This window comes from Tachypleus tridentatus, chromosome 10, assembly GCF_004210375.1.
Source record: "Tachypleus tridentatus isolate NWPU-2018 chromosome 10, ASM421037v1, whole genome shotgun sequence".
Taxonomy (NCBI): Eukaryota; Metazoa; Arthropoda; class Merostomata; order Xiphosura; family Limulidae; genus Tachypleus; species Tachypleus tridentatus.
The window spans coordinates 156337613-156354366 of NC_134834.1; the positions used below are offsets into that span (position 1 = coordinate 156337613).

General features: G+C 34.0%; 1 protein-coding gene across 6 annotated transcripts in view; it reads left to right on the forward strand.

The window, feature by feature from the left end:
* Positions 1 to 16754, forward strand: part of LOC143230707 (glucose transporter type 1-like) — a 320532-nt gene that overhangs the window by 234305 nt on the left and 69473 nt on the right. For all 6 annotated transcript variants that reach the window (XM_076464724.1, XM_076464720.1, XM_076464719.1 and 3 more), the window contains 2 exons: positions 10102 to 10196; positions 11455 to 11499. In XM_076464724.1, the coding sequence (XP_076320839.1) occupies positions 10164 to 10196; positions 11455 to 11499 (78 nt within the window). In that variant the 5' untranslated portion in view covers positions 10102 to 10163. The remainder of the gene's footprint in view (positions 1 to 10101; positions 10197 to 11454; positions 11500 to 16754) is intronic.

The following is a 16754-nucleotide window of genomic DNA, read 5'->3' on the forward strand; positions in this document are numbered from 1 at the left end:
GAAACATTTTAATGTTCAAGCTAAGACAGAGCTTGAATGGTTTGGTTGAGCACTATTACTCTATTTAAGCGAGAGAAAATTCGCTGATCCGTAGAAATTGTCTTCCATCCACTGACCGTTACGTCTTATCTTCTCTAGGGGTAATGAACTAACTTATGCTATCCATCGAAATACAGTGTTATGACGTCGGTCATTAGGTTTTGTCACTGCCCAGTTCACTGGCTTGTTTCATTGTAAACTTTGGATATTAAATCTAGAAACTCCTACTTCTTCATATCTACACAGGACAGTTTACGGCAGTAGATATGATGGTCGTAGAATTATATATATATTTCTTTTTTAATACTCAAACTATAATAACATATACTGGAATATCATCAATAAAGGTATGTCTTTTTCTCGCATCATATTTTTAAAGTTACCGAAACGATTCATTGTGGTTATCAGCTAACAATAGAAGATTCAATGACCATACCCCCTTCTATAAGGAATAATTGGTTATCAGTTAACAATTGAATATTCAACGGCCATACTGCCTTATAATAGGAATAGATTGATTATCAGTTAACAGTGGAAGATTTAACGGACATACTGCCTTATAATAGGAATAGATTAGTTAGCATTTAACAATAGAGAATTCAACGGTCATACCAACTTATAATAAGAATAGATCGGTCATCAGTTAGCAATGAAATATTCAACGGCCATACCGACTTTCAATAACAATAGATTGGTCATCAGTTAACAATGAAAGATTCAACGGCCATACCGACTTCAATAAGAATAGATTGGTCATCAGTTAACAATGAAAGATTCAACGATCTTACCGTTTTATAATTAGAATAGATGGAGTTTCATCAAACGTTAATATATACGGTGGCATGAGTGAATCTGACAAAACACACTAAATAAGTTATACATTATTTTCGGTTTTAATACTTACAAGTTTATTTGTTTAAAATACTTTTAAAAATGCAGGTTTATCTCTACTTGCTTAGGAAAGTTTTGATGTCTGTTATGAACTTTGAGGAAAGGTCAGTAGCAAATGTAAATTATGTTCTTTTACTGTTGTTTTCGCCATAAATGTTTCTGTCGTTCGATTGTCTTGACCTATGACCTTGCCTTACATTAAGACATTGGATTCTGGTCTTTTCAGATAAAGTTTTTTTTTTGTGCTCTCCCCCTTGCTGATCGGAAAATCACTTTTGTTTGGTCATAGATAGAATGGCGTGTTTTTGTTGTTGATTTTGTTTTCGTGAAATAGAATTTTCCATTTTTATCCTAAACTTGTATGGACTAAACAGCCAGATGAGAAACACTAAAGTTTAGAACTTATGACTAAAGGAGGGGGCAACTAGCCAGCACCACCATGTGGGCCATCTTAATCCAATAGTGAGATTGATGCTACGGTTATACTTCTCCCATAACTGAAAGTGCACACACAACAGTGTATTGCGGATCGAATCTGGAACCTTTTAGAATGCAGTCCAAAACACTAACCATTAGACTATGTCTGGCTTAATTTTTGTCCCTCTGTATCCGTTTTCTAAATTTTTTTGCTCTCAATAGTCACAAAATCTGTTTTTGTTACAGATCAATATTATGGACTTTTTTTAACCAATTAAATTTTATTTTACTGAAATGAATTTATCTGATACTTGTTGACAATCTTTAATATAACCAACTGTGATCTGTACAGAAAATAACTCAAGATTTTTTTAATGACTGGTATATTGTTTGTTTGTTTTGAATTTCGCACAAAGCTACTCGAGGGCTATCTGTGCTAGCCGTCCCTAATTTAGCAGTGTAAGACTAGAGGGAAGGCAGCTAGTCATCACCACCCACCGCCAACTCTTGGGCTACTCTTTTACCAACGAATAGTGGGATTGACCGTCACATTATAACGCCCTCACGGCTGAAAGGGCGAGCATGTTTGGCGCGACGGGGATGCGAACCCGCGATCCTCAGATTACGAGTCGCACGCATTAACATGCTTGGCCATGCCGGGCCAATGACTGGTATAACTGTAGCTGTAATTTTCAGTTATTAACCCCGTTAGTTTGAATAACTTTCTTTGTCTCTGGGAAGTCATTATTTGATATGCAACGACCAATAACTGTTAATGAAGAAACTGACTTATGTTTTTTAATATCTACATGAAGCTTGCAACATTTTATATGTGCTTATAGACATTCTTTTTACCACTGACTTCATTCAACGTGTTCCTAATCCACAACTTTCCTTTTTCTTAAATTCGATGTTCAAATATTGAGACTTTGTTATCATAAAGTAGATCTTTTTCATTGATCTGTTTTATCGACCAATAAACTATTAATTATTTTTTTAAGTTCTAAAGAAAAGTAAAATCAAAATGTCACAACTTTGGAAGTATCGACGAGTTCTTGAAAATCAATAAATCCTATGAAGAAGTAGCAGTCTAGAAACTTCGAATGATAAACCGACAATGTTTTTCACGAATTTTTTCCAATATTTTGTTTTGATGGTTTATCAATGCCAAACTTTCTCAGAGATACAAAGACGATACTTCAAGTGAAAGAGATATATCAAAAGCTTAAGAATCATCAAGTCGAGTCCAGAAAGAAAACCACAGTTTGCTTTCATCCAGCTGTACTAAGCTGAATTCCGCATTCCAAATCAGATTCGAACATTATAATGTAGTCATTACGAATCTATGAATTTTTAAACATTATTCTGGCTACTCCTACATGTGCCAGAAGAAGAAAACCGTGAAAATAAGAATAAACTTTGAAGCGCGTTCCACCACTCCAACTAGAAAGATTTTATGCACTATATGCTATAGACATATAGTGTATAGCGAAATAATTATTTATGCTATTTATAATGGAGCTCTTGAAATGTGTTTACGATAAACCATTAATGCAGTATATGTGATATTGATACATCTGAAACCAAAATGTGTCTGATTAATTAATAATATTATAAATTAATAAATTGAAATACAATTATCTTAAATTAAAGCTTAGATCTGTTACAATCGTATATATATCTTGAGAAAAACTTAAAGTACGTTAACCTACACTGGGGTTTAATAATATAAAATAAATGCAGGTTTTTAAAATGTAGCTTAGGTTTTCATGGAAAAACTTAAATTTTTTTTCTGTAAGAATTATCCTTACTGTTTTTAACCAGATCTTATTATCTTTAGTGATCAAACGTTATTTCTAAATTAGGGTCTATCTATCTCCAATAAAATGCCAATCTTTAATTAACTTTAATTGTACTCAAAATGTACGTGTCTGTGTATATAGTAATCAAAGAGAGTAATGTATTAAACAAATGACGATTTAACTTGACACTGTATTTAATTAGATATAGAAATTGATAATTAAAACGTCTGTTATTTTTTATTTCTAAATATAACACGATGAATGGTCTGCTAATCACATGAATTATCACCTTTTAATGCATTTTTATGTACGTTATACTAAAATGATTTGAAAACTCACCATGTCTGATCATACACTATCTAACGCTCGCGTATCTAGACAATCGCCCTGCAACGTACTTACTAATACTGTACAGTGCCGACTCTGTATCTACTTGAGATATTCAACACCCGCAACCTCCTATATAAGACATCAGTTACTCATGTTGATACCATGGAATACGATTTCCTCGTGTCTCTCTAATGATGTACAGTTATTTACGAACAAGACAGTTCCAGTAAAATCCATCTACTTGAGATATGCAACATTCAGTCCCTCACATTGATACTTTACTCGCTCTCCCTTACTGGAAAATCTCAAAAGTTGCGTGCTTCCCAGTGGGGCAGTGGTATGTCTGCGGAATCTCACCATTGGAAACCAGGTTTTGATACCCATGATGGGCAGAGCACAGATAGCCCATTGTGTAGCTTTGTGCTTACTTCCCAATGAACAAACAAAAGCTGCATTACGAGTGCTACTAACGACCGTAACATCATATTTGCAGCAGAAGGTATTACATCTCTAAGAGGAACGTTGATTACTCAATAAAAAAGTACGCTCCTATATTCAACAATTACAATGTTAAAACTAGTGAATGCTTCGACCACCAGTCGAACAATCCCGTGTATTTTAATGATGGTTTCAGATCGATGAAATATATCCACACTTCCTGCACTTCTAACAATTTGTTTTTATATTCATTTCGGATGCTAAGCAGAGCGATAACTTAAAGTACAAATTATACTGTAAAACCTCGGAGACAGAGATTAATGTCAGTGGATATAATGAAATACTTTACGTAACTAATGATTAAAGTTAACATTGCAAATGTCCTGCTACGCCCTTCCCAGCGTAATAATGATCGCATGTAGAAAACAAAAGTGTATCGTTTCTGTTTAAAAACCGAATATCAAAATCGGTTTTGATTTTTTTATTAATGTTCCAAATCAGACGAACCGATCTAAATTATGTAACTCTCTTTGTTTATAGTCTGCGGATTTACAACGCTAGAAACTGAGTTTCGATACCTGTGGTGGGCATAGCACAGATAACCCACTTCGTAGTTTGTGCTTAATTGTTAATAAACAAACCTTTGTTTATAGTTTAAGAAAGTAGGGTATCTACACTCTATTCAGCAGGGGAATCGAGCCCTGGATTTTCGTGTTACAGTTGTGCAAACATACCTATGACCAACTTGAGCCACATATACGTAGATATAAGGGATAGCCTCTGAACCAAAGAATCATTTATAACGATGAATCTGTGCAACCTAAAAAGATTAAGCAGAATTATACGAATTCTCTTGACTTTATTAATGATGCTGTGACTAAATAATGAGACATTAACAATACTAGCGTATAAACATTATTAATGATACAGTGACTAAATAATGAGACATTAACAATACTAGCGTACAAACATTATTAATGATACAGTGACTAAATAATGAGACATTAACAATACTAGCGTACAAACATTATTAATGATACAGTGACTAAATAATGAGACATTAAAATTCTAGCGTATAAACATTGTTAATGACACAGTGACTAAATAATGAGGCATTAAAATTTTAGCGTATAAACATTCTTAATGATACAGTGACTAAATTATGAGACAGTAGCAATTCTAATGTATAAACATTCGATACTTTAGCCACGTTTTGTATGATCAATTCTACAAGTAAACTTATGTGATCTGTCAACAGTAGTTTAGTTAGGATAGTTCAAGTAACCTGTTAATGGAAAAATTAAGAAATAATTTAATGTAATCTATGTATATAATACCTAGCAAATGATTAAATGCAATCTATCAGTAGCATAAACAACAGATACTCAATGAAATCTGTTAGTAGAATACGTGAAAAGACTCAACGCAATTTGACAATAGAACGTTAATAAATATTTAAACACAATTCTATCAATATAATACCTAACATAGACTCAACGTAAGCTGTTGATATAACTATAACAATAAAATTCACTTTATATTTTAATCTTATGTACCGATGTTATATTTCTCCTAGATATTAATGCCTAAAATTTATTAGATTTCTTATTTCAGTTTCTGTACATTTTAAATGCTTAATGACACTACGTATGGCTGTTCGATAATGTAGAATATCGTTTACGATAAAATTATTGGATTTACACTAGGTTATGTTAAAAAATATGGCACAAGTTTTGTCTCACAAATTTTATGATATTTAATTGTACTACATACTGTAGATTTCACATATTGCATTATACTATTACTCGCTTTCAAACTGCTTAATTTTATAAAAAGATAAAAAAAACGTGAACGACTTTGTTTCCTTCATTCAATCATTGCTTGCATATGAGTAGTTGGTGCCGGATGGTCAATTCTATTAGTGTAGGTTGTTGCTCATAATTTAATGGGTTTGTGGTGGGGTTTAGTGTACATTCTTTATCAAGAAAAAATGAATTATTCCTAAAATGTTTTGGCGCTGTCTATGCAAACGATTAGTATTAAATCAGACCGTTAAAATTTTTGAAGAAATGTTTTTTTATTATTTCGTTAGAAACGAGCATGATGTAGAGAGAGCGTAGTTTCTCTCTCTTTTAGCCTACATTGCATTTGTATCCGATAACCTATTGTTTCATATGTTTTGAAAGAAGACATAGTTTGTTTTATAGATAATTTGTTATTCATCGACTTTCTATTGAAGGGCGTCTGTAGTAATTCTTTATAACAAAACATAGAAAGAGAGAGAGAGAGAAAAAAAGTAGCCGAAGTTTTTGGAATACATACAAAAGGCCACAAACACAAATAGTTAGCATTGGTTTAATAGTCAAGAGTTCTGATGTAAGTAGCTCGCTATGACACGCTGATGGATATAAACCAGTGTGATACATGTTGACAATAAAACTTTCATCGTGTTTTCTGATTATCTGGTTAAGGAATGAAGTACAACAAGATAAGTAATATTTTTTGTGTGTAGTAATTTCTTTATGTTTATGAGGATATCCTATAGAAAGGACAATTAAGTACAGTTAATATCTACATAAAAGGTAAAAAAGCATTTAGATTAGGTGAACATCTGATAAAAATAAAATTATTGTGAAGACACTCAGATATTGCAACCATCCTTGTTTCTTCAATTTTTTTTAGTAACCTACCTGAAATATGAAACTAAACAATTCCTCAAATATGCAGGCCTAGATGTCTAGGTTCTCTTTCTATCTCAATTTACTGTCGAGTTCTGGCCGTTTTTCAAAATTTGCTATAAATATAACGAAGGTGGTTGACTTTCAGTGAAACTTTGACCTTTAAATAGCACTATTGATTTGTTCTTAGGAGGGAACTCAAATTTCCAGTGGCGGCGCCAGAATATTTTCGTTGGGGGGGGCTGAGGTAAAGTGTGAAGGGACTTCCCAAAATGCCATCAATATGAAGTATATATGGTAAATTATAATAATGTAAATACCAAGGTACATTTCAGAAATGTGTGCTATTTTGAACTGCATTTTGAATGTAGTTTTCATTGGAAACTCATACTCTGATTAATAATTCATTATTACAAATTAGAAATAATCTGTTTATGAAAATATGCGTACATGTAAAAGAGGAAGCTCACCTAAATTCCACCCAAGGTAATACATAATAATAAAGAAAATCAAGATTAACTTAGATTGAACATTTAATACACCATTAAGAGTAAAGCTACAAATCAAAAGAAATATAACATAAAGACATAGTTTACATAGCAGAAACGAATTATCCCATGTTAAGTTAATACACTTTAAGGAAAAGTAAGGTCACTATCAGGCTAACTATCTTTCATCATGTTGTGTTTATAGTCAGTACTACTTCAAAACAATACGCCTGTTCTGTTGTAACTTGAAATCAACATGGTTGTCTAATCTTTATCAAAGGTCAAGATAGAATGGCATTACACAGGGAGTGGCACTACAGCGCATGAGTTTCAGTGCATTCAGTACGTTGCTATGGGTCGCATACTTCCGTCTTAATGAAGACGTTGAGTTCTACAGATCTATGTCTCTTTGATGTTAATTGTTAAGCAACAACGACAATTGTGTTTTCCATATTTTATGAATATATGTAGGTAACAATATTCGGGGGCTGGGGGTTCATTTGGGGGCTTGATCCCCCAAACTAAATTTGATCAAATCATATGAAAGCTTCTTGGTTTATATTTCCTACACATACACACACGGGCGTAAATTGTTAGATTATGATTTGATCATCTGGTTGATTTTAAAGTCTATGTTATCAAATAAACAGAATGATTTGACCACATAAACTTATTAGAATATGATTTGATCATCTTAGTTGATTTTAAACTTGTTAGAATATGATTTGATCATCTTAGTTGATTTGAAATTAGTGACGAATTTTATAATTACTGTATTTCAAAATCTGTTCACTACGCATCACAGATGTTTATAGTTTCAGAAATGACCTTGAATGCGTCTTGCACGAGTGGATTCTGAAGACAAGAGTTTTCTTGTGGATATAAGATCGTTACCTAGGCAACAAACAGTTGAACAAGGAAAGAGCAGCTGCTCATAGAGTGTGTGTTTTCTTTACATATTACTGAAAACTAACGATCTTGATACTTTCACTACACATTACAACTCGTTGCTAGTTTGTTAATGTTGTCGTATTCTAACTTCACATCTGAACAACTTGGTTGATAAAGGCTTCTTGTCTACTAGACTTGTTCGTAAGAGGGCACGCTTCACCTTCAAAATATTAAACGGTTTGTTTGTTTTGGAATTTCGCACAAAGCTACTCGAGGGCTATCTGTGCTAGCCGTCCCTAATTTAGCAGTGTAAGACTAGAGGGAAGGCAGCTAGTCATCACCACCCACCGCCAACTCTTGGGCTACTCTTTTACCAACGAATAGTGGGATTGACCGTCACATTATACACCCCCACGGCTGGGAGGGCGAACATGTTTAGCGCGACGCGGGCGCGAACCCGCGACCCTCGGATTACGAGTCGCACGCCTTACGCGCTTGGCCATGCCAGGCCACAAATTAAACGGACTGTTGCCTTCTTCGTCAATTGTTGGTTGGAGGAAAGTTGTTAAATCTTGATTCGTGTATCGTTTTGATCCATCCATGAGTTGGGCGTGGTCAAGAGGTTAGCGTGATGCCAATGAACACGTTCTGCACTCGTGAGCACGTTATAAAAGAGATTCAATCCTCTTATACTGTTTTTAAGATAATGGAGAAAGTGATTGTTGTGGTGGTTAGAGCTGCTGACTAGTTAACAGTAGTTTAAGATTAGCTTAGGACTATATCTGAATATTGGTCCATTTAGCTCACGTGTGCATAAGCCGCCGTTGAGATTATCTTGAATAACTGTTTAAAAAAAGTTTAAAAGTTGCTATTTATATATATATATATATAAAGGACGAATGGTAGGACATGTAGAGGTGTAAAAAAGTATTAACATACGCGACTTTGATATTAATAGATTTTCGTTCATTAATAATGTATATATAATAACCTCGCACAATACTCTACTTATCATTCACTTCCACAGTCCTGACACAGGAATATAAGTAGAAGTAATAAGAAAAAAACATAAAGTTTTTATGGAAGAAAAAATAATGAGAATTCAAGTCCTTTTTAGGTTACTATTTGTCTTTTGTTATTTTTGTTTGTTTTAGCTTTAGCTGGATTGTTTCTGAAAATAGAAGCAAAGTTTTCAGAGAACATAAAAGAATAACAGTTGACACGAGTATAAATACCAGTGGCAACGATCGCCCATATTGAACAACAGTACTCAACATGGTTGAGAAGGATCTCTGTCTAAAAAGGCGACACAAGTCACATGCATACACAAGTTGCTTCCACCACAAATCCGTTCAATTTTCGCATACCTCAAGCAGCTGGCAAACGAAATGAGTATTCGTACTACTCCATACGAAGACACAGTCAAATCATCGGAAACGGCGCTTTGGTATTTCATTGAGATTACACTGTTTAATCGGTACATCTGATGTCTTATGGAAAACATACAGGGATTTATGGTGTGCATTGGAAATGACAACTTTACAAAGGAAATGTTAAAAGTGGAAACTACACTGCAAGGCTATGTCAACTGCGCGGTCATCGGCTAAGAACATCAAGAGACTTGGCGACGTTAGTTGTAATGATGTGGCGAAGCTCCAAAGTCGTTTCAGTACGACATAATCGACCTCTCTTCTGACACAAACGAATGTAATAATAGTGTGTTTTTCTGAGAAATTCTCTGATATGGTCAATTTCAAATCTTTTATACATCTTAAATATGATTAAAACGTTTAATTATGTACGTTTGCATGTTTCTGAACATAATTTCTGAATGCTTACGTAAAAAGGCTCATGTGTTGTATTATTTTGTAAAGGAATAATGTTGAAATAAATATGAAAATTATGGCTATGATACATACGTGCATACAAGTGTATTACACAAAGTATCAAGAAACTGGTAAGATAGTAAATTCTTAGGCATATCTTTCTTTCCAAATCATCAAAGTTTTTCAAGCGTGAAACAAAGAGATGTTACACGAATTAATCGCGAATTGCTTTATATTAAATATCAGTGTAGTTTTGAATACTATATTTTGCTATGAATCTCTAATCTGTGTTTATTTTCAGATGTTTAAATACTGACGGAAAAAGACCGAACCTAAAATTGCTCAAAACTGGCTGATGTCACTATGTGTTACAGTAGTTGCTGCAATTGTCGAGAAGTAGGTTTCAGTTTCATTCTTACAATAAATTTAAAGTATTGTACTTACAGACTATTGATGGAGAAAGTGTGTGCATCACTAACTATCAGTTTCATATTTCTTTTAGGAATAATTACTAATATTTCTTTGTCTCATAAATATAACGAGTATCTGGTTTTGTTTGTTTTCGTTATTGTTTTCTCTTATTCTTGTAAGAATTTGAATGCGATATAAAATAATTTATTTTGTTGAAACAAAGTATATGAAATGCTATGTAATTCATGTTGAAAATCATTATACGTTGAAACTTTAGGTAAGGTTTTTACAATAGATGTAAACACAGCCTCATGTTAAGTCTGCAAATACAGTCTGTTTCTTCAAAAGAAAGCATTTTAGGCTGAAGTGACTTTTCTAATGCAACTTATTATCATTACACGTTACATTTGTCGACGACCTTATTCGATTATTAAAATATTAATGTTACATACTAGTGCGATAGCAAAACGCTTACTCTCCTTTTAAAACCATAAACACTGATTTTGCAGGTTTTTTCCCATTACACTTTTACTAAATATAAATGGTTTATATCAAAGACATTTTTCAACTTATCACAAACACGTTATTGTTTAATTTACGACGTTCGTGTTTGTCTTTATTACAGCCATGTAATATAATGTAGGTTCTTGTTTCTTTTGTTTAGCTTCTAGCAATCCGAAAAGAGAAACGTAGTGTCCGTGTTGTTTAAACTTTTACGTTCTTTGTATTTTTGTGTCTTCATTGGCAGGTTTTTGATCGATCTACAAAGTTTATTCAAGTTTATATATAACGTATGTTTTATATACACGTATAGTATACATTTACAGATGTATATGTATTATAGGTGTAATAAATCATCGCGAAAACCACAACATGTAATATAAAAGAAAACTTTAACTCATTGGTGCAAGGTGGATAGGTGAGAATGGACATAATGGCGAACAGAATGATTAAAACAAGTAATAATATGGGCGAATAACTTACGAAACAATGACACAAAAAATAGAGATCAACTGACAAATAAGTAGACAAAACATAAGACAAAGGGTGTATAGAAACTGTTATAGATATACTAAATCTTGTTAAGATACTCGTTTATTTTATGTCTAATAGAAAATCTCACTTATTAGTTTTGTTTTATTTATCTACATATTTGGGATATAGTTTAATCTGAGTCTAATAGGATAATTTAGCGTCTATTGTTTTCTGATTACCTACTGTTGTTTTTCTTCAATTATCCCAGGTGTGCTCAGTGTGGCCTGCTCTTCGATTTCTTCAGAATTGCCAGGTCAGTACCAATGAGATCGAACTGTTATGTATTTGATAAACAGACACAGGTAAGTTCGTGAAATAGGAAATAGTGCTGCTTCTGACGGGTAATTGATTTTCCAGCAAAAGTAACATCTTTCTGCCTGTATCTAAAAATAGAATTCAACCTACAGAATGAGTGCTTTGCCTGCTTCTAACTGTAGTATATTTTGCTTGATGATAAAAAGAGGTTAAAAAGGACGTCAAAACAGTAATAATTGGTGGTTGAAAATTATCCTCTTCATTGGTGCATGCACAATTAAAAATACATGTTTGAATTTTGTAATCGAAACATAAATTATAATTTTCTAGCTGCAAAACTAAAGTGTTTTTTTTCTTGAAGAATGTTTGTCATAACGAGTTAACTAATCGTGCTCCATAGGTTTCTGTAAAAGTTAAGTGGGCTAAATCACACTAGTGCCGTGTGCTTTTATTATATAAAAAACAGCATTTGTATGTCATTGTTGTTTCAAAGTTTCTTGTAACAACAGACAACTCTTTTGTTCCACGAACAGTTTACACTAGAATAAAGTATTATAAAAGAAAAATAGTGAGTTATAGGTAAAAAAAAAAACCTTTTACGAAAACAAAAAGCCAAACTAAAATTTATTAAAGGAAAATCTGACTGAGGTAGTGAATTTATAAATAACATTTATAGCTTTTAATATACTAATAATTGTAAATATATATAAGGATTTACATCTATCTATATTTGTGTATTTTATTTATGTCATACCATTTTTGTTTTACATTTCGCTAACAATGTTTTATTTATATTTCGTTACGTATTATCGACTTCTCTTGCTTCGTGCTTGCGTGTCTCGTGCTATGTTTAAATTCCAACCGATTCTCTACCATAAAGAGTTGTATCTTGTTCTTTGGCTGAAGTGAGCTTAAGGCCAAATGTTCCAAAATAAATTCATTAAATAAAAAAGTATAAACATTTTTATCTACTTCTTTCCGTTGTTTAATTTTTATTATTAATGGCTTTCTGAATATATTTTACAATAATTAATTAATTATTACTAGGATACCATATACAGAGTGGCCCGCAAGTCCCTACCCATCCATATATCTTATGTATCCAGTGTATCCGTGTGCTGTCCCTCATTCTTGCTGCATAATATTATGCGACGCCATGTTCTGTGAGACATTTTCAAGTATAAATGGGCTTAAATCGGCCATATTTCTCTGAAAAAAAGAAAATATTTATAATACATGAGTAATTGAATATAACATGATAACATATGGGTGGGTAGGGACTTACGGGCCACCCTGTGGAACAAAATTACACATTTAACTTTTTATATAGTATTTATGCTATATATCTCGCTGCCTGTCTGAGGGATTACCACCATCTCTTAATGTACCTACCCAAATACAATAGCATAAAGTGTCTTAGGGTGTGTGTGTGTTCTCTTACAGCAAAGCCACATCTGGCTATCTGCTGAATCTACCGAGGGGAAACGAACCCCCTGATTTTGGTGTTTTAAATCAGTACACTTGCTGTTGTACCAGCGTGAGACAAGTGTTTTGGTAAGAAATGGTTTTGGGTAATTGTTTTCAAAACAAATCCATTATAAATACTCTTTTTTAAACTTCTAATACATAAAAAGTTATTGATAGTTTTACAAACATCAGTGAAAGTATTATAAAACTGTACGCTGCAAAATCATCTACTTACAGAAAAACATTAAATATCAACTTTCTTAAAACGTCAAATCCCAGAGTGAAAGAAACGAACCTAATTTACATTTTTGTTGGTGTCTATTCATAAAGATTGATTTAACCTTACCCACTTATTTCGTAAAAAGCTAGAGTGAAATTCTGATTTGCATGTTGTTATTTTCCTGAATAGATGAACAAAATCAACCCTACTCTGTCATGATTGTGAAAAAGATAATTTGTAATTAGTTTCAAATCAACTTACCTAGTAAACTTTTGTTTTGGTCCTCCTGCATAAAATGTTAAGTTCTTATTGGAAATTTAGGTGAAAACAAGTGTCCCTGTTAACCTTCCAAAGTTCTTTATACTTTTATAAGGTGTATTTGAAGTTGTTATTGTGAGATTGTAAAAAGTAATATTTTCTTCAGGTTGTTTATATTATTTAAACCGCTTCAGTTGAACATACATCATAAATATTGAATAAATTATTAAGTTTAATCGTACTAAATATATATATATAAAACAATCAAACTGAAGACGATCAAAGAAGGACCGTCTTCAGTTTGATTGTTATAACTGTGACCCAACGCTTTTGTTTCAATAATAAACAGACCTTGTAAGGACAGCATGGTCAATCATAGACCACATGTCTTGAAAGACTTTTCATAAACCTTCTTCTGTGCTTGAACGTTGACTTATAAGCATGTTTAATCATACCATAAACGCAAGAGCTTTTTCAAGTGACATTCGCTGATTTTAATTCTCAAACCCTCAATTCTACTTTTCCGATCTGTATCCAATAACCTTTCTAAAGTTAAGCCAGTCACATGCTCTTTCGAAATTGCTTGACGCTGCACTGATATAGGCAAAAGGCGTTCTTAGGTCTAATCGAGTTCATAATGTTAACACTGGCAATGTGGCGGGGAGACGCATCAGAATTAAGAAAATTACTCTAAGAAAAAAAACAAATGAGTGTATAAAGCTTAATCCAGAACCCAAAAGCTTTCAAGGCCTTTGGACGAGCCTTGAGCCCCAGCCATAATAGGGGCATATTTTAGAAGCATATTTTCTGGTGAGGGCCTTGTAGAAGTTTCTCCGTAATTTCCCCTTTCTGCACGTACGAGGGCTGTTCAAAAAATACGCGGACTGACGTCATAAAACAAAATGTACCTTATTTAGAAGTTACAGGTCTGGGACCCCTTCAAAGTACTCTCCTCCCCAACGCACACACTTATCCCAACGGTGTTTCCACTTGTTGAAACAGTCCTGGTACGCTTCTTTTGTAATGTCCTCCAGCTCCTTCGTCGCATTTGCCTTAATCTCGGGAATCGTCTCAAATCTTCTTCCTTTCATGGGTGTTTTGAGTTTGAAGAACAAGAAAAAATCGCAAGGAGCAAGGTCAGGTGAGTAGGGGGGTGGGGAAGAACAGTGATCGAGTGTTTGGCCAATAACTCACGAGTTCTGAGGGCCGAATGTCGCAGCAACGCGGTGCATCTTCAATTTTTCGGTCAAAATCTCGTAACAAGATCCAACTGATATCCCACACTCTTCAGCAAGCTCCCTGACAGTCAGACGTCGATTTGCCCGCACCAGGGTGTTGATTTTGTCGACGTGAGGGTCGTCAGTTGACGTGGAAGGACGTCCAGGACGCTCATCATCTTCAATGGACTGTCGACCATCCTTAAAACGTTCATGCCACTTGAAACATGCCGTACGCTTCATAGCAACATCACCGTAAGCCGTGTTAAGCATAGCAAAAGTATCAGTCGCAGATTTTCCAAGTTTAACACAAAATTTCACAGTAAGTCGTTGCTCCTTCAGGTCATTCATTCTGAAATCCGCCAAACGAAAAAATCGCACTTCACTTAAAACCGCGTAGCTAATACACAAATGAAGATATCTGCAATCGGGAAATGGCGTCGTAATCAGCTGATTGTGCGAACCTAGCAACACCAAGCGGATTTCCCTGGAACCAACTGGAGCCGCGCAATTCAAACAGTCCGCGTATTTTTTGAACAGACCTCATATCTGGCTGTTCCTCTCGCCTCAACTTCAAGCCCTAACGTCGGAAAGATTTAAACTGTATTTTTGTAGGCTCAAATTATCAAACGTAATAACAGTTGACTTAGTTTTGGGGTAGAAAGAACAAATGATTGAATTTTCTTTTAAATATAAGAATAATTGTCAATTACTACAATTATCGAGACTTTTGTAGAAGCTTTGACATTCTATTTCATACATAAAATTTACTCATATAATAACCTATCTACCATTTGTTGAAAGAGTGTGTCATAGACTGTGAATTAACGTTAACATTACGAGTAGAAAGTACGGAGCTTAGCGTATATTCTTGTTTTGGCACTGAAATGAAGCCCCTTCTTTAGGGCTTGAGGTCCCTTGATCCTCGAGGTTCCCATGCATGGGTTACACCTCCTCGAAATTCTACACTGACTATATGAAGGCTAATCATGTCACCTCATAGCTCGCATCTGTTGCGATACATGTCCTCTGCAGTAACGTGCTAGTCTTTCACGTAGAGTGCGATTAACCCTTTGTATATATGATATTGAATTTTGTTTGCACGTGTCTCCAAAATGCACATATGTCACTGTTATTCTGTTAAGGTAATCTTAATCAAACATGGATCATGTATTCGTTCTGTTCGGGTCTATGCTGAACTATCAATATGTTTCAAATACTTCTATTGAGCTCTGAACCAATCTATCTAACAATGTATTATAAGACTATTATGTTCGCGTTTGTACTGAAGTACGACAACGTGTTACGCAGCCTCACAAATATTCAGTTCTGTACTGAACTAACAATATGTTGCTAGAAATTTTACACTAAGATCTATATTGATCCCACAACGTGTTAGTTGTACGAAAATGTTCAACAGTCAGTCGTAAAATATTATCAACCTAAAAAGCCTAACGAACTAAATGTATTTCTGCTTCCAGTAACAGCCTATTAACCACACTATATTGTGAGGTAATTACCTTTTATCTTTTATGATGATACGCTTACTTGATATAAACAGATTTGCTATCATCTATCTTTCCCAGTAGGACAGCGGTAAATCTACAGATTTACAACACTAAAGTCAGGGGTTAGATTCCTCTCGTTGTACACAGCATATAGCCAGATATGGCTTTAGTATAAGAAAAAAGACACGCGCACGCACCATCTATTAACATACTACCATCTGTTAACCTATTACCATCTATTAACATACTACCATCTGTTAACATACTACCATCTGTTAACATACTACCATCTGTTAACATAATACCATCTGTTAACATAATACCATCTATTAACATACTACCATCTGTTAACATACTACCATCTATTAACATACTATCCGATCTTGCAACATACAGCCTTGTTCTCATCTACCAACATATCCAACCTTACACCGTGAAGACTTGATTTCGTTTATTCAGAAATTGTCTGAATTTGGTAGAATCTGACTAGCGTTGGTTCAGTTGGTTCAGATTACATTCATTGTTATTTCAAAAAATTACGGTAATTGACAGAAATATCTGGGTTCTGGGTAAACCATTTCAA